Source organism: Mercenaria mercenaria, chromosome 7 (assembly GCF_021730395.1).
Source record: "Mercenaria mercenaria strain notata chromosome 7, MADL_Memer_1, whole genome shotgun sequence".
Lineage (NCBI taxonomy): Eukaryota > Metazoa > Mollusca > Bivalvia > Venerida > Veneridae > Mercenaria > Mercenaria mercenaria.
Genome location: NC_069367.1, coordinates 8,790,590 through 8,813,268, shown reverse-complemented (window position 1 = coordinate 8,813,268; position 22,679 = coordinate 8,790,590). Strand labels below are relative to the sequence as shown.

The 22,679-nt window shown below is 35.1% G+C and overlaps 2 protein-coding genes across 5 annotated transcripts in view; one reads left to right on the top strand and one right to left on the bottom strand.

Moving 5' to 3' along the window:
- LOC123555016 (sodium- and chloride-dependent betaine transporter-like) overlaps window positions 1-4,866 on the top strand; it is a 57,769-nt gene extending 52,903 nt beyond the window's left edge. For all 3 annotated transcript variants that reach the window (XM_053547501.1, XM_045345527.2, XM_045345525.2), the window contains 3 exons: window positions 183-283; window positions 1,444-1,608; window positions 4,286-4,866. In XM_053547501.1, coding sequence (XP_053403476.1) covers window positions 183-283; window positions 1,444-1,608; window positions 4,286-4,441 — 422 coding nt within the window. In that variant the 3' untranslated portion in view covers window positions 4,442-4,866. The remainder of the gene's footprint in view (window positions 1-182; window positions 284-1,443; window positions 1,609-4,285) is intronic.
- Window positions 4,867-5,011: 145 nt separating this feature from the next.
- Window positions 5,012-22,679, bottom strand: part of LOC123555017 (ras-related protein Rab6) — a 30,979-nt gene continuing 13,311 nt past the window's right edge. The window contains exons 7-8 of one of the 2 annotated variants that reach the window (XM_045345532.2): window positions 22,408-22,471; window positions 5,012-8,200 (exon numbers count right to left, since the gene is read on the bottom strand). In XM_045345532.2, the coding sequence (XP_045201467.1) occupies window positions 8,133-8,200; window positions 22,408-22,471 (132 nt within the window). In that variant the 3' untranslated portion in view covers window positions 5,012-8,132. Of the gene's footprint in view, window positions 8,201-8,730; window positions 17,099-22,407; window positions 22,472-22,679 lie in introns of those variants that run through there. The other variant, XM_045345531.2, reaches the window with a different exon arrangement.

Here is a 22,679-nt window from a genome sequence, read left to right as displayed (position 1 = left end):
GCCCATATAGCTAGCGGATGGTCGGCGGTTCTACCAAGGTGTACAAAGTGCCTGGATTAGGTGCACATTGTGTCACTATCAGTTTGTCCATCATTAAAAATCGCAATACAACCTAAATTGTTGCGGTATGACTGAATATCGAACAATGCAAATCTATAAATATATTTGTTCCTTCATCACAGGTACTGACAGATTTGCTAAAGATATAGAGATAATGACTGGCAGGAAAGTTTGTGTTATGTTACGTGTAATGTGGGGAGTTTTCATACCAATATCTCTTATTGTAAGTACATGTGAGGAGTTTTTCTATACCAATATTCATACTAATATCTCTGATTGTAAGTAGACTTGGGGAGTTTTAATTCGTACTAATAACTCTTACTTTAAGTACAGTTGGGGAGCTTACAGACCAATCTTATCTCGTGCGCACGACATCTTATCACGAGCGTTTGACATCTTATCACGAGCGCTCGACATCTTATCTCGTGCGCTCGACATATTATCTCGAGCGCTCGACATCTTATCTCGCGCGCACGACATCTTATCTATATATATTAGGGCCATTTGCGTGTGTTTATTTATAATTAAGTCATCGATAAAACATACGCAGGATCCAGCCTATTCAGATGTTATTTAAACTTCCCACAAGTACAGGTTTATCAGCAGTGCACATAATTGGCCATCATATCTTTAACAAAATTAAACAAAATTAATGATGCTTACTGCATGTGTTAGCACAGTTCGACTGATAATATCAGTTCACACATTGTTAGAAAAGTTAGAAAATTGCATGCATGCATTAAGGGGAAACGGGGAAATTGTTTATATATGGTCGAAGCCTAAATACTAATCTTTTATTTTGTCAAGGACCTAAATTTATTCCTTTGAGTCATCAATGAATTTTTGCTGCCTTTTTTATCAGTTTATGTTTTCAGCATTTTGCATTGATAATAATCTTTTGAATGTTTCAAACCACGATTTGTATCAAAATGTTATAGTGGCCCTAGGTTCTTAGAATAACCTCATATTGGCGGTCAGTAATTATCAGACGGTCAGACGGACGGATATAAATATATAAGGACACCTGAATGATTCAGACGGTCTGATGAATGTTGGATGAAAACAACCAAGAAATTTATGTTGACTAATGAACTTATATGGATGTACTTATAAACATGAATTAAAAAACAGTAATAAATCACTAAGTATCAAATAAAAGGTCGAGGCTTGTTGCACTGGCCTTTTAGAGGTGCAGTATGTATGCATTCATGATTGGATAATAAATGTTTAAGAAAGTTTTGAATCAGAAACAGAAACCAATGAAAATAGAGAGCAGTAAATTTCTAACCAGTGACGAAAGACGTAGCATCTTTACGTTTGGTAAAACTGCTAAAAGGTCAACATCCATAACAGAAAGTAATCGAAAATTCATTAAATTTTCAGATTGTCTTCATTGTTGTCCTGGCACAGTATACAACGCCAAAGTATGGTTACAATTACAGCGCTGGTACAATAGCGACAGGGTCCTTCATTGGAATATTACCGATTACAGCAGTTTTCTTGGCAGCTATAGTAACTTTATTAAGGAGTAAAGGTCACTTTATGCAGGTAACAAAGCTTGTCTCCAATCAAGTTTGTATCACAATCATGCAATATTTCTTTATTTCATTTTCCTGAAATTCTTTGATAATGTAAGATAAACATTTACTTTAGTATTTGAAATTCAGAATATGTTTTCAGTATTTTAACGTTTAGCCTGCTAGCGGCAAATAGTTTTGACTTTGCGACCAGTGCAGACCAATGCTCATGGTCTGCACACTTCGCTATTCAGTTAGTAAATTTTCAATGAAAACCCCTTTGAATAATAAATGGTACTTCCAAAATTGAATGATGGACCAGTCCATTTTAGAAAGGGGGGGGTCCCAGTTAGGTGTCTGCGCAAAATGTTTTTTGATTTTATTTATACTTTGTGGTAATATACCTACATGTATTAAGTTTCATTAACAAGTGTTACTGTTACCAGTTTTGACCTACTTTTATATATATTCACATTTAAAGTGGGTGGGGTAATCTGACATGTGACCAGCCAGGAACACAATTTCTGTTATTTTTTTTAAAATGGTTCAAACCTTTTACCTGAAACTTTTATGATAAAATAACTATGCAATTGGCATTCACACAATATGTCGCATTTTAAATTGTACTGAATACATTTTTCATCACAGAGCCACAAAGTGGTCTAATCAAATTTACTGATTTTCAATGGACGAACTTTACCAAAAAGCTAAAACATTTTTCATTAGTTGAGATATTAAGGTGTTATTTTCAGCAGATATTATAAACTAGATAAACATTAAAATGACAGTATATCAGTATACTCTGATTAATATTGGAAGAGTGGTACACTCTCAAACTGGGAAAAAGTGGGTGGGGTAAATAAATATTCGAAGCAACACTACAAAAATTGTGGAGTTGTTAAGCAATGGCCTCATATTGTCTATCACTATCTTAATTTTATTAAATACAGCATTGATTGATAAATTTTAACAAAAAAAATTCCCACTTTATACATGTGTGTCATGGAAAAAGCATGGACCTTAAACATGACATTTAGACAAACCAAATTAACCCTGAAAGCTCAAAGTATTTAACAAAAGGTTTTGCCTGAGGCAGTATATTTTGAGGAAAGCTTTTTCTGCATAGATTTTTCCTTGGCACACATGTATAAAGTCTTATTAAAGAGAAAAACGTTTTGTTAAAATTTATCAACCAAGTCTGTATTTAATAAAACTAGAATGTGTCTGTAGGACACAGGGTGTGATTTTTTTTTACTATTTCAGGGGCCATAACTCTGGAAATAGGGGGCAGACCCAGATAAAAAATAGTAGGTGCGCAAGTTCATATCATGATAAACACTCATCAATTTATATCAAATACTTTTTGAGCTAGGCGTGTCACAAGGTGAAAATGTGCATTTTTGACTATTTCAGGGGCCATTACTCTAGAAATAGGGCGCGGACCCAGATTAAAAATAGGAGATGCGCAAATTCATATTATGATTAAGACTAAGGCAAGGTTTCGTGAATCTATATCAAGTACTTTTTGAGCTAGGCGTGTCACAAGGTGAAAATGTGCATTTTTTACTATTTCAGGGGCCATAACTCTAGAATTAGGGGGCGGAGCCAAACGAAAAATAGGAGGTTTGCAAGTTCATATCATTATAAAGACTCATGCAAGATTTCATCAATTTATATCAAATACTTTTTGGGATAGGCGTGTCACAAGGTGAAAATGTGCATTTTTTACTATTTCAGGGGCAGTAACTCTAAAATTCGGGGGCGGAGTCAGACGTAAAATAGAAAGTGCGCAAGTTCATATCATGATAAAGACTCTTGCAAGGTTTCATCAATTTATATCAAATACTTTTTGAGCTAGGCGCGTCACGAACTTCGGACGGACGCACGGACGGATGGACGCACGGACAAGAGCAAATCTATATGCCCCCACCACTCATGGGGGGCACAATTAAGATAGTAATAGACAATCTGAGGTCATTTCGTAACAACTGCACACTTTTTGTAGTGTTGCTTCGAATATTTATTTACCCCACCCACTTTTTCCCAGTTTGAGAGTGTACCACTCTTCCAATATTAATCAGAGTATACTGATATACTGTCATTTTAATGTTTATTTAGTTTACAATATCTGCTGAAAATAACACCTTAATATCTCAACTAATAAAAAATGTTTTAGCTTTTTGGTAAAGTTCGTCCATTGAAAATCAGTAAATTTGATTAGACCACTTTGTGGCTCTGTGATGAAAAATGTATTCAGTACAATTTAAAATGCAATATATTGTGTGAATGTCCATTGCATAGTTATTTTATCATGAAAGTTTCAGGTAAAAGGTTTGAACCATTTTTAAAAAAATAACAGAAATTGTGTTCCTGGCTGGTCACATGTCAGATTACCCCACCAACTTTAAATGTGAATATCTATAAAAGTAAGTCAAAACTGGTAACAGTAACACTTGTTAATGAAACTTAATACATGTAGGTATATTACCACAAAGTATAAATAAAATCAAAAAACATTTTGCGCAGACACCTAACTGGGACCCCCCCCCCCCCCCCCCCCCCCCCCTTTAGCAGGGTAAAGGTTAATACTTGCTCGAAAGAAATTACATTTCAGTTTCTAAAGACGACTTCTCCTACACAATAACATTGTGTGGCACTCATTACATGCGCCTAATGCACGTACTTGTATTTGTTTGATATTTTCCCAGCGCTTGAAGACCAGTTTGAAACCCAGTAAGGAGTGGATTCCGCATGACAGAAAAGCTGCAGAGGAGTACATGGAGAAACCTTACACGTATCCTGAGTCCTGGTGGGGATATATTGCGTTAAATTTGAGAGGGACAAAAGACAACCCTATCTTCTGAACTTGTAGATACCGCGGTTTCCAGAATTTATATGCATACGATGACCTTCATTGCCTTTGTTTGGCTGCCTTTTCAATAATTTGTATTTTTCTCAGGACTAAATTCAAAACCAGATTTTTTTATATTTTCGATGTGTAATGACATTTTCTTTCTGGTCTGGTGCCAGTTGCTTATGTACTCGTATCCAGAACTACCGTGGTAATTTCATATTCTAGCAATTTGGACTGCACATGTTGACGGATGTCAGCATTACCCAATGAGTCGATTAAACCACACTCCGACTCAGAGGACACACAAATTTGCAACTAGCGAAATCTTTATTGCGGAGGATATTTTTAGATCCTCAAATCGAGAGTGGAACGGAAATCTGTCGTTACTCGTATCAAATAATAGAGTTATAACAGTTTTCTGTTCAGCCATTAAAATGTCGTTTAAGAGGCTTAATATGCTCAATACAGCAGTAATTTCGCTCTTCGCTGGAATGACTATTTCACGTTGATTATTTTGAATAAGTTTTATAAGTGATCAGATCTTGGAAACACCAAGAACAGTGAAACCACAATTAAAACATATCATTTATCACATTTATTTTCATAAATTAGTAAGTAAAACATATTACATTGTATATATATGACATGTAGTTTTCACATTAAAAGGCAACAAAATATTCTATCTCGCAGACGTAAAACAAATGGTGTTATTTCCCTAATTATGTGCAGCTTTACTAAAGAATAAACACATCTCCAAGATTCTATGGTGTTAAACCTGTTGGTCATGAGCCAAGCGAATTGACGTCGTTAAACGATTTTAAAAGTAGTCAAAAAGCGTTCCACTATTGGATAAAACATCTCGATTCATAGTATTGTGTTATTCTGTCTCACTGCGTAACCAAGAACGAAGAACGTATTTGGTTATACATGTATATAGACCAAGCACGCACAACAGACAGAGCATAAAAGCAAAAACCGCCAGCACCTCAACTATGAACAGGATCTTGTTACCATAGCCTTGTTTGTTTATCGTAATAAGTTAAGTGAGGTTTGCATGAAATGAAAAATAATATGAATTACAATAATTATTCTATGGTTTTGACAATGGTTTCACCACAAAGTGTAAACATAAAATATGATGGGTAAAAACAAAATATGTGTGGTCCTTTAAGCAACACAATTACATATGGTGTGGCAAATATGTTTGCGGATTTCATCCTTATACGGGTATGACAGCACAAGACAATCCTGGTATATATGTTTTAGAAAGCGATTAAATAGTGTTCTTCTCATAATTATTTTCTAATCAAACCTGTGTGTAAAGAATGACTGACCTTACAACTGGTCTTTCAATTGTTAAATCTTAACTTGATAGTTTTAAACTGAGAAATTATTGACAGAATCAACAACCAATCCTTTTTCGCATTGGGTGGCAATGATTTTGGAACTAATACGAAACTAATGATTTTTAAAAGTCATAATACGAAACTAATCAAGCCATCAATTTAATACGAACTAACAGGGTCATGTACGCTAAAAGACTGAAAAATATCAACCAACTGCAAAATAGTTACAAATACGATAAGATCGTCATTAAACCTACGTATAAAAATCTGCGAAGGTACATATTTTTTTGTATGAACATTGTTCGAAACAGAATTATGTAAGAGTTTTAAGACCATCTGTAAGGCTTTGGAGTGAAACTAAATGTACATGTACATATACATTCTGTGAACATAACCTACAATTATACCATGTTGCTACATAATTATGTACCACTAATTATCTCCCACTTTTACATTGATTAACAGTCATAATGAGGTATTTATATATCTATATCAAAAGAACTAATAAAATATCTGAAGGTACACAATTTGGAAATATTTTTTATGGACAAGGCTGACAAAAACATGTCAAGTAAAACAATAAACTAATATACGTCCAGTCAAAAGTGAACTCGTAAAAACGCTAGATATACCAACTAAAACGGTAACCCATATTTTGCCACAAGTGGAAGTAACGTTTCTATGACACAGAATGGGTCCATGAGCCATATGCACTTAAATATATCAAATGATAATGTTTTCTGTGAAAAAATGCCAAAAAGTCATTTTAGATTTTTTGTCCCTCTGACAAAGGCCATTAGCATGGTCGAAAACAGCATTCTGATATGTACGTTGTTTCAAGGCCCGCATTTATTAAAAAAACAAATACTTATCAATGACTGACCGTCTTTTGTAGAAGTAAATAATCGTTAAGAAAAATCTTACTTCGAAGTCCAGTTGCAAACGCACAACAAGCGAGCAACGACATAAAAAGCGGTAGTTTTCTCTCAGAATTAAGGCATAAAAGTCTTTAACCTTAAAACATCAAGTACACCGTGCTGGTTAAAAATTGCGTTACAAGCGGTCAGAACAGGCTAAATGCAAACTAACAAGACTGTGAACTAGGTTCAATCCTACATAGTTTCTTACAGATTTACTGTTTAACTATTGAACAAAGATTCTCAAGACCTTTTGGCATTTTTTTCAGGAAATATTACTGAAGTGATATATCTAATACAGTGTATATGGCTCGTGAACCCGTACTGTATCCTAGGTACGTTACTTCAACCTGTGTTTTTTGTCAACAATCATTCAAAGATCTTATAAACGACTTTCACATAATCATTCATAACTATAAAATTGATGAATGACAACGTTAAGCAAATTAAATCATTCTAAAATGGTAGCCAGTAAAAACACAATAAATGTATCACAAATGCATATTACAATATAAGCTCTGGGCCCAGCTCTCCGGAACATTAACAGGCGATTAAGCTGGTTATTTTTCGACATTTCAGAAGACTGAGAAGAAAAAAAATGTATGAGGTTAGAATTATGAACACTGAAAAATCTTTACAATTAAAACAAAACACCATACTATCGTTTCCCATCAAGTCTTGTATTTTGAATTAAAATTTAACCGGCCGTTAGTTTAACAGGCGGGTAAAGTTTCGAACATCCGTGCCCTATTTGCCATGAGGAAGAGTAATTGTAGAGCACATGTTAAATCCAAACGTGCAACGAGACTTCAAAAAGTTTTGGCTAACTAGTCTGAACATCAATTAGCAACAAGAGATTTTCAAAATTTTGACTCACCGATCTGTTTTTTTTTATACTAGGCTACACGGGACATATTAGTGAATCAATTAAGTCGTTAAGTACATATGCTGGTTGCCAACAGTTACATACTGTTTTACTTGTAAATTATAAATAGGTAACCTGTTATAAATCAATTACTGTCCATCTAATGGAATAGTTTTGGTTTCACTCCGCTACGCAACGTAACTGCAACACTTACAATTTCATTAGGTTTCTATCAAAATTAATGATCAATAACCTATACTTATCAAACAATAAAAACATTTCCGAAACTGTTTTACTGCAGGAACATACTCAAGTGAAATGATTGACAGCACACCGTGTTATTGCCAGAACTGATACATTTATACACTACCATAAATAGTGAAATTCTCATGGAGAAACTAGGTTCATTTGCGACACAGTCCCGCGTACACTCGTTTAGATTCCCTTCAGACTTAATATTGCATTTTCTCTGCATGGCCTCGTGATTTGTCAAATGGATTTCTATGGCATATCAGTAGATGAATCGAAAGAAATGTCTAATCTCGGAATATGATTAGAAATGTCCCACGTCTCCTAACAACTGCATCCTCCGTCATTCTCTATAGGTTCCATGTGTTGTTCTTTTGGTCGTAATTCTATATCTAAGGAATCTAGTTAAGGATTTAATGTGGATATAGATGTGCTAATTTTTTTTATTCAGTATTTGAACTGACATGAAGGGTTGTTCAAACTCATACACTCATTCAGTTTTGACAAATAAATCTCTTAGACGCATGCGTGCATTCTATAGTGTTTGCAAGTATTTCTGCATATAACTAGCAGACCCTCTTTCTCTAAAACGGCAACACAAAGGTCACAGTAAGTGCCAACTTACACACGAGTCAGCGCAGGAAGAAAACAACATATTTTGTCCAAGTAAACTGTCTTAAATAGACAGAAATATCGTTTCCTTTTCTGGTCAAAATGACTGTCTAGTAACGTGGCAACCTTTGCAAATGATCGTTTACCATACTGCTTTCTGATTATAACAGCAGACACTGAAGATTTCAGTACAAGCTTTTAGCTTACACCCCAATCCCAAGACAATAATACATATTTGTATATAACGCATATTTTGAAATAAATATTGTGCATTTGCTTTACTACTGGAAAAACAGCAAGAAATAATACATGGTATTTCACACATTTATTTAGTTTTTACTGCATATATGTACAATTATATTTACATGAAAGCATTATAACTAACAAAAACATGCAGCTCTTGAAAGCAAATATCCCTTAATTATACATAATCCCACGTAATTAATAAAACAGTAACAACTGCCTTTTATAAGCATTTCCATATTTGCTTAAGATATGGCTTCTACTATCGCTCATCAATGAGAGAAAATGCAGTAAAAGAGCAAATATGCTATGTACATAAGTACATGAAAACTGTACAGTTTCTGCATTTGATAATTCTAAATTATTTTCATCTAAAATCTTACTGAAATTGTAGTATTTTGTTTTCAAGTCTATTATTGGAGGTTAAATTCTTATTCTTTCAATTTTCTGTTTTCAGGAAGTTAAATAAAATGAATGCTAGCAAACATTTTTGAAAATTCACACACATTTCCCTTTTTAATCCAAGTTCTTTTATTACCTTGATTTTATAGTTTAGCAAAAATGAATCCTAGCAAAATTCTCACATATTTCCTTTTAAATCCAAGTTCTTTATAGTTTAGCAAACAATCTCAAAATTTAAAATCGTGTTTTAAAAGAGTAGCATAAAAACTACCTAATATTCTATCTAGGCATGTTACCACTTTACTTTTAATTTCAAAATCTGTCTGCAATTTATACTACATAAGTTTTATGTCTGAAAGAAAGCAAGAGCATGGATGAAACAAGCAATCAATAGTCATGGAGACCTGCTCCTACTTTTGACTTTTAATCAAACAGTCAAAGCAATAACAGTCCTTTAATTCAGACATGTCCTAGTCACTTGAATACCTAAAATACAGTATATGGCTTAAGAATTCTCTGGATTCTAAAAGACAAATAAGTCTGCCACTTTTTTGCTTACAGTTGTTTTAGAAAAATATGTACCTGTGAATTAGGACCTTTCCCGTTAAAATTTGAGTTGCTAATTCAAAAACTTGTCACAACTAAAAAGCTGTCATATTTGATGACAAGGGCATGCGCAAATGGGGTCATGTTGTAGATGAAGGTGGATAGTGTGTTTTAACTAATGTACTCATTCCCATTTTATACTATACATTGGTTAAATTTCATGCCACTTTTGTTTTGTGTTTTTGAAAGACAACAAGCTCATCTGTGTTGGTAAGAATTCACATTCTCAATTGTACTTTTGCAGTTAAAATTCTTAGCATTCACATGTGTTCTGAATTTGTGTGTCACTCTGTTTGTCAATATTAGCAAAAATAAAATGATCATGAATATTACAGAATCTACAGTAACATTAAATATACAGAGGTATATTTGTGACTTCACTGATCATATTCATAAAGACAATCTGTTAAAAACTTAAAGAGGCATGTGCTCAGTTTTATTTGAACTTTTTTGAAGCGCAGCTCCAACCATACTTTCAGGCACGGACAGACACCTTGGTAGATACAATGACCTGAAGTAAGCCAGCTGGATGACTTCCTCACATGAAAGAACTCTATCCCTCAATCATTTTGAACCCATAGTGGAGAGAAGCAAGTGATTCGAAGCCAGTGGCCTTAACCACTTGGCTACAGAGGTCCTAGGCAGTATTAAGTTCCACATAATTATACACTTGTTTGGTCTGTGGTACTCAGCAGTGTTAGTCACACAACAAACATCTGATGAGAAAAATAGAAAAAAAAAACTTAACATTATTTAACAATCTGACTAAAGTACATATCCTATTACGCTACGCATAGGATCTGAAAACGACCTATTCATTGCCTCGTTCTGACGGGTCTTTCGCTAGCCAATCAGAGCCTAGCTTACAACATCTTGCAAATCTACATGTAGCATTGACTTTTGATATTTACAATTCTTATGTCGTAATGTATTAGATAGCCGGTTAGCTCAGTCGGTAGGCCACTTGCTTTATAAGCGAGGGGTCCCGGGTTCGAGTCCTGGAATAACCGCATATTTTTCTTATCCTTTGACAATCGAACAAGTCGTCTGATTGGATAACATAAAAATAGCAATAATGGAAATCCAAAATATACAGAAGACGAATGTGAATAGGCCGTTCTCAGATCTTCGTTTAGAAGATCAAGTACTTTAGTCAGATTGTATTATTTAAGGCGATGGCACTCAGCAATTTCTGAGCAATTACATAAACTCCCAAACTGATTTCAGCAAACAGCCTCTTTCCATAACAAACCAAGAAATGACAAAAATAGTATACAGTGAACACTGAGAATATGTTATCAAACAGAAATTTCTGTTAATGATTAGGGGTTCACTTTTTTAGTATTATACTAAAAATTACCAACTTGGACAATGCTGGTAATAACATGTCTATATCTTTCCATGCTGATATCTGAATTTCATATTGGCTCTCAGACGTCATTTGTGACGTTCTTTAAATGTGTACTTTAGCATTAAAATTTCATCAACAAGGATATTTTCAATTCTATGAAGGCGACAGAACAACTTTCTATCATTTATATAATCTAAATAAGAGTAGAAACATATGCAATAACAAGAGCTGTCTCCATAGGATGACACATGCCCCCGATGGCACTTTGAATGAACAGTTATGGCCGATGTTAGAGTTTAGGACCTTTGACCTACGGAGCTGGGTCTTGCGCGCGACACGTCATCTAACTGTGTCACACATTCATGCGTAGTTATTTTAAAATCCATGCATGAATGACAATGATATGGACCGGACACGCCCATCAATGCACTATCATGAAAAATGATCTTTTATGTCTAAGTGTGACCTTGACCTTTGAGCTACGGACCTGGGTCTTGCGTGTGACACGTCGTCTTACTGTGGTACACATTCATGCCAAGTTATTTGAAAATCCATCCATTGATGACAAAGATATGGACTGGACACGCCCATCAATGCACTATCCTTTAACGTCTAAGTGTCACCTTGACCTTTGAGCTACGGACCTGGGTCTTGCGCGCGACATGTTGTCTTACTGTGGTACACATTCATGCCAAGTTACTTGAAAATCCATCCATCGATGACAAAGATATGGACCGGACACGCCCATCAATGCACTATCCTTTAATGTCTAAGTGTGACCTTGACCTTTGAGCTACGGGCCTGGGTCTTGCGCAAGACATGTCATCTTACTGTGGTACACATTCATGCCAAGTTATTTGAAAATCCATCCATCGATGACAAAGATATGGACCGGACACGAAAATTGCGGACAGACTGACAGACCGACTGACAGACCGACAGACCGACAGACGGTTCAAAAACTATATGCCTCCCTTCGGGGGCATAAAAAGATTATTTAAAAGCTTTACATTCAGAAATTCGCACTAATTCTTTTGTGGAACTCCTGCATATTTCTTCATACGAAGCTAATATCGCAGATTCTCTATAAATATAAATTAAAACAAATGTTTTCATTTTGCAGCAACTAAAAGTGAATATAAGACTCAAAAGGTGAAAAAATAAATAATATGTATCATTTAATATATGACATGCGTATATGTACAGAGGCCTACAACATACTTTTACATTACCGTATTTACTCGCCTACAAGACGATGATTCCCGCATTAAAAGTCAGACCTAATGTGTTGCCTCATATAGTAAGCAAGTCTATGTTATTGACAAGAGCCATTTTTGAAATAACTAGAGCTGCTTTTGAGAAAAGCGCATGTCTCCCACAATTGCCAAATCATCTGAATAGTAGTATATGAGTCAACCATGCACCAAGACCTATACTGCCTTAAGAGAATTTAAGTGCTTTGATTATCAAAAACAAGTTTCAAGGGCCATAATTCCGAAGTGCCTGTGCTGATTTGGCTAGTTATTGAACTTGGATGAGAACATTGGCAAACACATTTTGTTCAAGTCTGGTGAAGATCGGATGAGAAATGTTCGACTTAAGAGTGCGGACAAGTTTTGTGACAGACAGACACACAGACAGGAGTAAATCAATTTTGTCTCCCACACAACTGTGTGGTGGGAGACATAATTAAGAGAGTTAATTTTTAAAACATCTAATAAATGGGTAAATACGGTACATCAATAAAATGCATGCCAGAAACAAAATATCTCAAAAATAAAATTAAAACTGTCTTAACCAAAAAAAGATATGAAAAACTGTTCCCATATTTTTCTCTTCGAGAGCAAAATTTGAAATCTGGTAAAGCATAAATTTTGTTAAAATTGTGTCAAAAGGTTTCAGGGTAGATGTGGCATTAGCCTCTGACCTTAACAGACAAAAGTAGAAAAAAAAACAGAAATATATATATATGTCATTCTCTCTAATATAATAAATTACCCACATTTTATGCAAGTTAAAAACCCCTATCACTAACCAAGTTAAACATAAACTAAGTATGTAGTGTTTAATGTATTGGTCTAATAACATTCTTTAGAGTAATGATTAAATTATATTAACACACAAACAGGCTACATACATCTATTTTAAACCCTTATCAATTAATTGATAAATAATAAATGCTAGGTAATCAGGTCTCAATTTTGTAAAATTTGTTACTGATTGTGTAAATGAGTTCATGTTTTTTTAAAAGTTTTAAAGACAATATCCAGGTAAACAGGACACTTAATTTAAGAATTCTCATTATCAGGGGTATGCAGGGGGTGGTGTAAAAAATAAACCCTACCATACAAGTTTGCCATGTGATATGAATGGCAGATTTTCAGGAACGTAAAAACTTTGCCTTCTTGATGTTCTGTTCTTTCTGTTAATACATATTACAGTTTCATTTAAAACTAAAATATTTTTTGTTTAGTCTTTGCGTCACAATGGCAAAACTAGAGCTGCTTTTGAGAAAAGCGCACGTCTTCCACACTTGCCTAATCATCTGAATAGTAAGTCTGTCTTCATATACTACTTACAGAAAATATACCTTTGATAGTTTTGGAGTAAGTTTTGGTGTAAACGGCCTATCAGTAATTCAAGGACCATAATTCCAAAGTGGGTGCCTGGGCCTATTTGTCTGGTAATGGAACTTGGCTGTGGACTTATTAGCAAACACATTTTGTTCCAGATTGGTGAAGATCGGATGAGAAATGTTTGACTTGTGTGGACAAGATTTGTGACAGACGGATGGACACACACACAGAGGAGTAAATCAATATGTCTTCCAGCACAGTTGTGTGGGAGACATAATTAATGACTAATTTTCCACCAGCTTTTGATGGTGGTGGAGGAAGACAGGTATGAATACACAACTGGAAAGAAACCAGTAACATTTTAAATTCACACTGAATGGCTTCCTTACATGAAGAATTCAACACCCCAAATGAGATTCTGAACCGACGTCAGTAAGACGCGAGTGATTCAGAGTCGACAACTTTAATCATTCTGGCAAGGGGCCCCCCACCCCCTGCAAAGTGTGTCAGGGGAACAAAAGACAATGTAATCAGAGACTGCCAAAATCTTTTAAGAATTTAATCGTTTAAATTTTAAGAACAGGAATATAGTTTTGATGACCTTCCAGCATTTACCATTATGTACATTATGTCACCAATTTTGTACATTTTATATTCACTTTTGTCTTTTTTTTTTAACTATTAAATTTTGTTCATTTATCAAATAAGAAGGCCATGTAGGCTCTGTATCGCTCACCGACCTAGTTCTTTTCCCAAGTAACCTAGTATCCGTCTGACCTTGGTTTCATTACAACACTCATTCCGACCATGCTTTATGTAAATTAGGTATAACGACACATGGTGGTCACAATAGCTCACCTTCAGCACTCTATGCTAAGGTTAGCAAAAAAATACAAATCAGACAATTAAAAGTAACATGCTCATTTACACTGCCACTAAAAACAATGATTGTATGCCCAGTTGACATCTATGGTGAAAAAATACTTTCAATATTTCACAATAAAAGCTATCTACAAAGTGAACACAATATGAAAATTTATCCGACATCGTTCTCTAGCAACTCAAGCAATGGTAAATGACAGTGAAACATTAAAATTTTAAACAAAATATGCAACAAACAGCCTTATTAGCTTTTGATTTAAACAGCCTAAACATAATGTAATAAAGTATGCTGTTCACAATAAGCAATCAACAGTTTTTTTTTAGATATACAATAATGCCCTTCTTATCCAATTCCTAGCATACTAATAGCTGTTATTCAATGCTTTTCGGTGAAATACTGGGAATTATTGGTGAGATGTAATTCATATCGCATCAACACATTTGTGCACTTTGTATTAATTTCTAGTTTTCCGCATAAAATAGGATGACATCTGTAGTCATGTTTTGTTCTTTATAGCACATTTCTCCATTCAAACAAACATTACCTTCTTAACTTTATACTGCAAACAATAAAGTGAAATGGAACTAAATGTGTGTATCTTTGTACACACATCTGACATTATTTTCATTTTTGTGCATCTGTTTCCTGCACTGAGATTACAATTTATTGCAACATGTGTAATTTAATGCAACTAAGCATAATATAAAACAAATTTTTTTTTTTTTGTTTCTTGGGAAAATTGAACATATATCTCAACCTCAAAGTGATTTCCGAAAGTTACTATCAACTTCCCCACATGAATCAGAGGCAGAGAATGAATGACTTCAGACATGATGTCTTTTACCTTCAGGCATTTCTTCAGACAAATGAGGGCACCTTTGACCTTTCCCAAGTGAGCTGGATTGACTGCTTACATGAGAAAAACTAATTACCACAAGTACTAGTCAAACTCGCACTAATTAACAGCAAGCCACCTGATTTTAACCACCTTTCTTAATTGTAAGTATAAAAACATAAAAAATACTCTTTTCCAATCTATTCTTTTCCCTATAAAACATGTTATGTTAAACTAAATGTTTGAAAGTAGTATTTAAACATAATACCCCACCCGGAGTAGGGTAATAAGGAGCTTAAAATTGTTAACAAATATCAACAAAGAATTACCATATTTACCCGCCTATAAGACCAGGATTTTCTCCTTAAAAATCAAGACCTAATGTGCATGATGAGATGCCTCTTCTGACAAAAGAATAAATGTCATTGACTAAAACAACCCTGTCTTATAGGAGAATCGTCTTATAGACGAGTATATACTTTATATAAAAATGCTTGTAACAAAACAGATCATTTCTAGTGTTAAAAGTAACAACCACATCAGACTTTTACAACCGAGCATGTCACACCAGAGATACAAATAAGAGATGTGCAGTGCTGCAGTAAATCTGGGGTGAGACACTCTGCCATAACATGCACATTCTTCATAAATAGTCAAACCTTCCTAATAAAAAAAATAAATAAATAAAAACACTGTAAGAAAATTGTTTTGTGTGTGTTTTGGGCTAAGTGCCATTTTCCAAAAGTAGTTCAGTTCTGCAACAGCAGTCAGTAAACCTAACCAGTTTCTGGATCATGTACTAGAACTTACCTGTTCTCCGCAAGTAACTGTCAACTTCCCCACAGGAATTAGAGGTGGAGGATGACATGACTTTGGACACAAAGTCTTTTATCCAATAGTCATGGAGTACATACACCTTGCCGGAGAGTAAACTCATGACCCAGTTACCCATAGATCTGCAATAACCCTATTGAGCGGAGTGAATGTGCTAAATTAATTCTTCTAAATCAATTTATATCCCATATTCTAAAAATTTCAATACCAGTGCAAGCTAATTATATGCAGTAATTACGCAAATACATCCATTTTTTTCTCTCTAAAATTGTATGATAAACATGATAAAATATATTGTACAAAACATATAAAATATGTTATCTTCTTTCACCTGCGGACACTGTAAAACACAAAGACAGGGCAAAGGTTTGACTACATACAAAGCATTGTGTATACTACCCACCAAAATTCAAAGTACACAGTAAAGGCACAGAGTACAGAAATGCACATGAGCCGTGCCATGGGAAAACCAACATAGTGGGTATGCGACCAGCATGGATCCAGACCAGCCTGTGCATCCGCGCAGTCTGGTCAGGCTCCATGCTGTTCGCTTTTAAAGCCTATTGGAATTGGAGAAACTGTTAGCGAACAGCATGGAGCCTGACCAGACTGCGCGGATGCGCAGGCTGGTCTGGATCCATGCTGGTCGCATACCCACTATGTTGGTTTTCCCATGGCACGGCTCACATAATGAACACATTTGTAAACTTAAAATTGTCAAATGATATCTATATGCTGACTCCTTTTATTTGGCGGGAAGCATTTTCACAATAAGATCACATTGTTGTTGTTTTTGTGCACTTCAATATACACACAAAATGTCCATTCAGTCAGATAAAAGGCATGCAGACAGGCAGACAGACGGACGGGTGGACAGGTATCAGCAGGGACAGCCGCCTTCTTGTTGTGGTGGCTCCTGGGGTGTGTCTTTTAATACAACCTCCGTCACTAAACACACAATTAAGGAAAACAAAAGCAAAAAGAAAACTTCTAACTACTATACAATAATCTAATGAATAATCTACTTTTATAATTTATAGCTGTTAGGCTGATGTATATAAAATGTTATAATCTTTGTAAGCAAAAAATTATTTCCATTTTTACAGTATAATAATTGGTAATAAAAAGTCCTATTTATGTACTATGTGTAATATATATTTTTAATATTTTAATGTGGGAATACTAAATTTAAAGCAAGAAATACAGCACATTTACTGCGAAAGGCAGACAAATGAAGCGGATGGAAAAAATGGGGGAAATTTGAAGAATTACTACATAATTGCCTACTTGATCTATTACACCTTTATTCAATTTAATCAAAAAAAAATTAACAGACATTTTTCTTTCTATTTTTTTAAAAGCAATATGAAATTTGTAGATATGAAAGAACAGGGAACAATTTGATTCATAGCTAAAAATGTAATTTTAAATTAATTTCAGTTTACAGTGGCCGTGACTTTTCCACATTAAGACACAATCTTTTCCAGAAACTAAATTAAAACTGAGACCAGAAGCTTACATGGACCATTCAATGGCATGATAAACAAGAGCTCTGCAAAGTGGGGCAATATGCGCCTGAAGTTCTAGAACATAGAAGAAAGGAAGGTAAATTAACAATTTTTTGGAGGGTGTGTGTTGGAGGAAGTTGGGAGATGTAATGTGACTGTAGTGATGGGTGGGTGGGTTGTGTGGGTGTGGGGGGGGGGGGGGGGGGGGGGGCTCCATTTGTGACCATGACGTACCAATCTGGTTCATGCAGTCTGCCAACTGTCTCATTGTCACCTTACTTTATGCAAGGTTTAAAGTCGATAACTGGAATAGTTTTTAAGCTATGCTACAGACAAGAAATATGATGGACAGACGCACACACCTGTCGCCTGCCCATTTTTTCCAAAATGGGCATAAGAAATGAAGGAGTGTGTAAGTCTTTTTACTGCACTTGAAAATTTAAGCAACCTTTTTAGAAAAAAAAATCATGAACCCATCATATTTAGTAGAAAAATAACTGCAAATTTAACCATTTCTTAATGTATACTACTAAGGGTTATATGAATGCTCATCAAAAGTCTTCTAAATATGAATTCTACAAAGGCATGATATACTGGTATATGTTGATATACTGATATAAGGTTACCTGGATGCAAACTATTACAAAATGTTAAAAAGTAATTATTTCATAATGATCCTGATACATTTGTTATGGTTTAACGCCATTTTGCAACAGTATTTCAGTCATGTAACGGCGGGCAGTTAACCTAACCAGTGTTCCTGGATTCTGTACCAGTACAAACCTGTTCTCCGCAAGTAACTGCCAACTTCCCCACATGAATCAGAGGTGGAGGACTAATGATTTCAGACACAATGGCGTTTATCAAATAGTCACGAAAACATACGCCCCACCCGAGGACCGAACTCACGACCCTGCGATCATTGACCAACGCTCTACCTACTGGGCTAAGCAGGCGGGTATGATCCGGATACAGGTCCAACATCTGTTGTACTGACCCAAGGTTGCAGGCCAATATAACCAAACTAGGACCTGTTATCAAGTCATTATGGAAACACATAAACAGTCAAACTTTGTTAGCTTGAACTTGTTAATTCAAACATCGTCCTTCCCTTGAACTCATCCTTGCAAAATCTTTACATAATGTATATTGCTTGATGGCTCCAACTACAGATAACTCGAACAAATTTTGCCGGTCCCACAGAGTTCGAGCAAACAAAGTACAACTGTACTTTGACTATGTTATTAAATGATCACTTTTAAATAAAACTACTTTTCCATTACAACTTCGCATCTCATTAATTTTCATTTGAACTTCTCGGCGATATATGACCATTTTGTGTCGATTTGCCGTAAAACCCAACTCACTCACTCACTCGAACTATCAAAGTTAAAATGGCAGATCTAAAGTTTTACAGCATCGTTAAAATTAAAAGCTGTGAAATTTAAATGTCTGTTTTATCCCTAGGCAATACAGGAATACATCTGTATTGCCCAGTCAACACAGATCTGTCAAATAATGGTATAACAATGCACTTCCATGGACAAATTATTTGTATCCAGTTATAAAGTAATTCTAGACTATAAAATACTGAATGGGTAATAATAAGGGTAAAGGTTTATAAAAAGGGATAATATCTGCAACATTGTGTTTTAGTGTTTGTAAAGTTAGAGGGAAAAAATTTTTTCAATGAAGAGATTAATAAACAAATGCCAATCATGGTCTTTTGTGAAGTTCAAACAACCCTCTCAATGTTAATTTTTTCTACTTCTAGCCATTTAACTTAGTTCGAAAAATTAACAAGAGGGTCATCATGACCCTATATTGCTCACCTGTTAAACCTGGCCTTGGAAAAATCAAGATAAACATTCTGACTAAGTTTCATGAAGAAATGGTCATAAATGTGGCCTCTACAGTCTTGACAAGCTTTTCCTTTGATCTGAGTGGGGACCTTGTTTTTGACCCCACATGACCCAGTTTCAAACTTGGCCTACGAATCCTCAAGATAAACATTCTGACCAAGTTTCATGAAGATCGGTTCACAAATAATGCTTTTAGAGTGTTCACAAGCTTTTCCTTTAATTAGTAAGAGTGGGTGACCCTAGTTTTTGACCCCACATGACCAAGTTTCAAAATTGGCATAGAAATTATCAAGATAAACATTCTGACTGAGTTTCATGAAGATAGGGTCATAAATGTGGCCTCATGAGTGTTAATAAGCTTTTCCTTTGATTTGACTGGGTGACCTAGTTTTGGACCCCACATGACCTAGTTTGGAAATTGGACACAGAAATTATCAAAATAAACATTCTTACCAAGTTTCATGAAGATGTGGCCACTAGGGTGTTAACAAGCTTTTCCTTTGATGTGTCCTTGTGACCTAGTTTTTGATACAAAATGACCCAGTTTCAATCTTTGACTATAGATCATCAAGACAAACATTCTGTGCAAGTTTGTATCAGATTAAAGCATAAATGAAACCTCTATATGGCTGAAAGGGCCAAAATAAAATTTTTGTCCCTTTCAGGGGCAGTAACAGTTGACAGGCCCTTTTTCCATCATTTTAGGAATGCCACCAACACAGGTGGAATTGGGAAAATGCTCTAGGAAGTTGTCTTAATTGAGAAAACTTGAAAATTACCATCAGCTATATAAAGGTGCTTTTGTGTGTAATATTTCCAAATGTGGTGTTGCATTTTAATACTTGTTCAACAGTTTATTATAAGTGTTGTTTACAGAACCAAAATAAACAGATAAAGTAGCAGAACTATTGTAAAGCAGCAAGAACACCAAAGGTTTACATTCATTTGGGAATTTTAAGTTCAGAATTGGGAAAAAAGCATACTTTTTTTGCTTTTGGACTGCCTCCTTTTACCAGAGGTAGATTTATTGGGAAAAAGTCCTTGTAGAACCCATGAGGGAATCTAGCCGGTTTTCGAAAGGAACCGAGATATTATTGTGACTTAAACTGTGTGTAAGTGTAGTTAAAATCAAATGTAAAATGTCATTTCTATCGTGTTCACTCGGTCATCTGGCCTGTTTTCCAAAGGAACCAAGATATTATGCCAATACAAGTTGTGTGCAAGTTTGATTAAAATCAATTGCAAAATGTGGTCTCTATTGTGTTCACAAGAATTTACGGAAGGACAGACAACAGACGAAGGGCAATCACAAAAGCTCACCTTGTCACTATGTGACAGGTGAGCTAAAAATTAAGTTAATTCCCAAATAACAGTCATGAAAGTGTTAGAAAAGAACTCTGGCTACAAGTTGAAAAGGCACACTGTGAAGATTTTTACCTTTTAAGTTTTTCAGAATTTCTTGTACATGTGCTGTCCACTTTCTTCCCCTTTAAGAATCTTTGAATAAAAATCTTAATCTGCAAAAGGTTACAAGATTCTGATACTTTTGAACAGATGGTAGGAAAATGCAAAATATCTAGGTGTAATGTAAAAATATAATATTTTTACTGATGTTGTTTAATAGAGAACTAATTTTAGCTGAATCTGCATGGAAGAATTCTTCAAGTTGTACGAATAATAAATGAATAGAATTTATGTTCCTATTGATTTTCTCTTATTTTCAATCTAGAGTTTCAACAGTCTGGAAGTTGCATAAATAATAGATGCAACACAATACAGAGTAGGCAATATGCAAAAACAAATGTGCTTACAAAAGAATAAACTGAAAATCAAAGCACACAGACAGGCTATGGCATTTCACAACAAATGTATTACATAAGGCCACAACACTCTAACTTACCTCAAATCCATTTCAGGTCTCTAAATAGTTCATACTTTCAAGGGTATCTTGGTGTTTTGTTTTTGTCTTTGTTGAGTTTAACATCACACCCACACAATTTCAGGTCATAAAGTGATTTCAAGCTTCTGACTGAGGAAGCCCCCAGGTGTCTCTACTGGTTTTATTTTAGGCACGAGCGGGCACCTGGGTAAAACCACTGACCATCCATAAGCAAAATGGACAACTTCCTCACATGAAAGAGTTCTTAACCCCAAGTGAGGTTCAAACCGAAAGCAGTGGAGGCGGGGGGGGGGGGGGGGGGGTGCAAGTGATTCAAAGTTAGCAACCACAGAGGACACCGGTATCTCGGCAAAGTGTTCTTCTATATAAGTACTGTAAAATCATTTAATTTCATCGGCATGAAATTTCGTGGTTTTGGTCAAAACGGCAATTTTGTGGGGATATGAATTCATGGATTTCAACATTTGAACGTAAAATGAATGGGAATTTTACTTGGATTAAATTTCGTGGATTAATTCAACCACGAAATCCACGAAAATTAGTCCCCCACAAATATTAATGATTTCACAGTAACCTATAAATATGACTATTTATCCTAAATGCTTTTTATGTGCTGTTACTAGGTTGTTCAGTCTGGATTATAACCAAATTTCCTTGTTTTTTTTTGCTTTGTGTTTGTCTGGTTTAGAGTCACACTGACAAAATTTAGGTTATATGGCAACTTCTCCAGCTCTGATGGTGGAGGAAGACCCCAGGTGCCCCTCAAATTATCTTGCGTACCAGCTGTCATAAAAAGATACATACAAGTTGCTTAATTCAAGAAATGAAAGATACTTAATACCAGTTCGTGCAGAAATTCTGCAAATTCATGACACCCAGAGCATGAACGCATGTCAAACCTCTAAACTTAATAACAAATCTGCGCCTAAATGACATCTTATTTTATAAACACTTTATATTCTATACAGATGCTTAACAAAAGGATACTCTGATCTTTTCTTGGTTCTGTTTGTTCCATGCCAGGTAATGCAGCCGCTACACGACGGAATAACTGAAAGCATAAACACTACAGGTACAATATTCTTTGTAACAGCATTTAAAGTGGTTGTTATCTTCTAACAGTGATGATAAAATGGCATAATTTTCAAACCTACAGTTATATGCAGTCTGTATACAAAAATGTCTGTTTTATAGAAGGTTTAATGGTAAAAGTGTATTTTTACATCAACAGTAGGATGGTAAAGACTAATTTTATCATT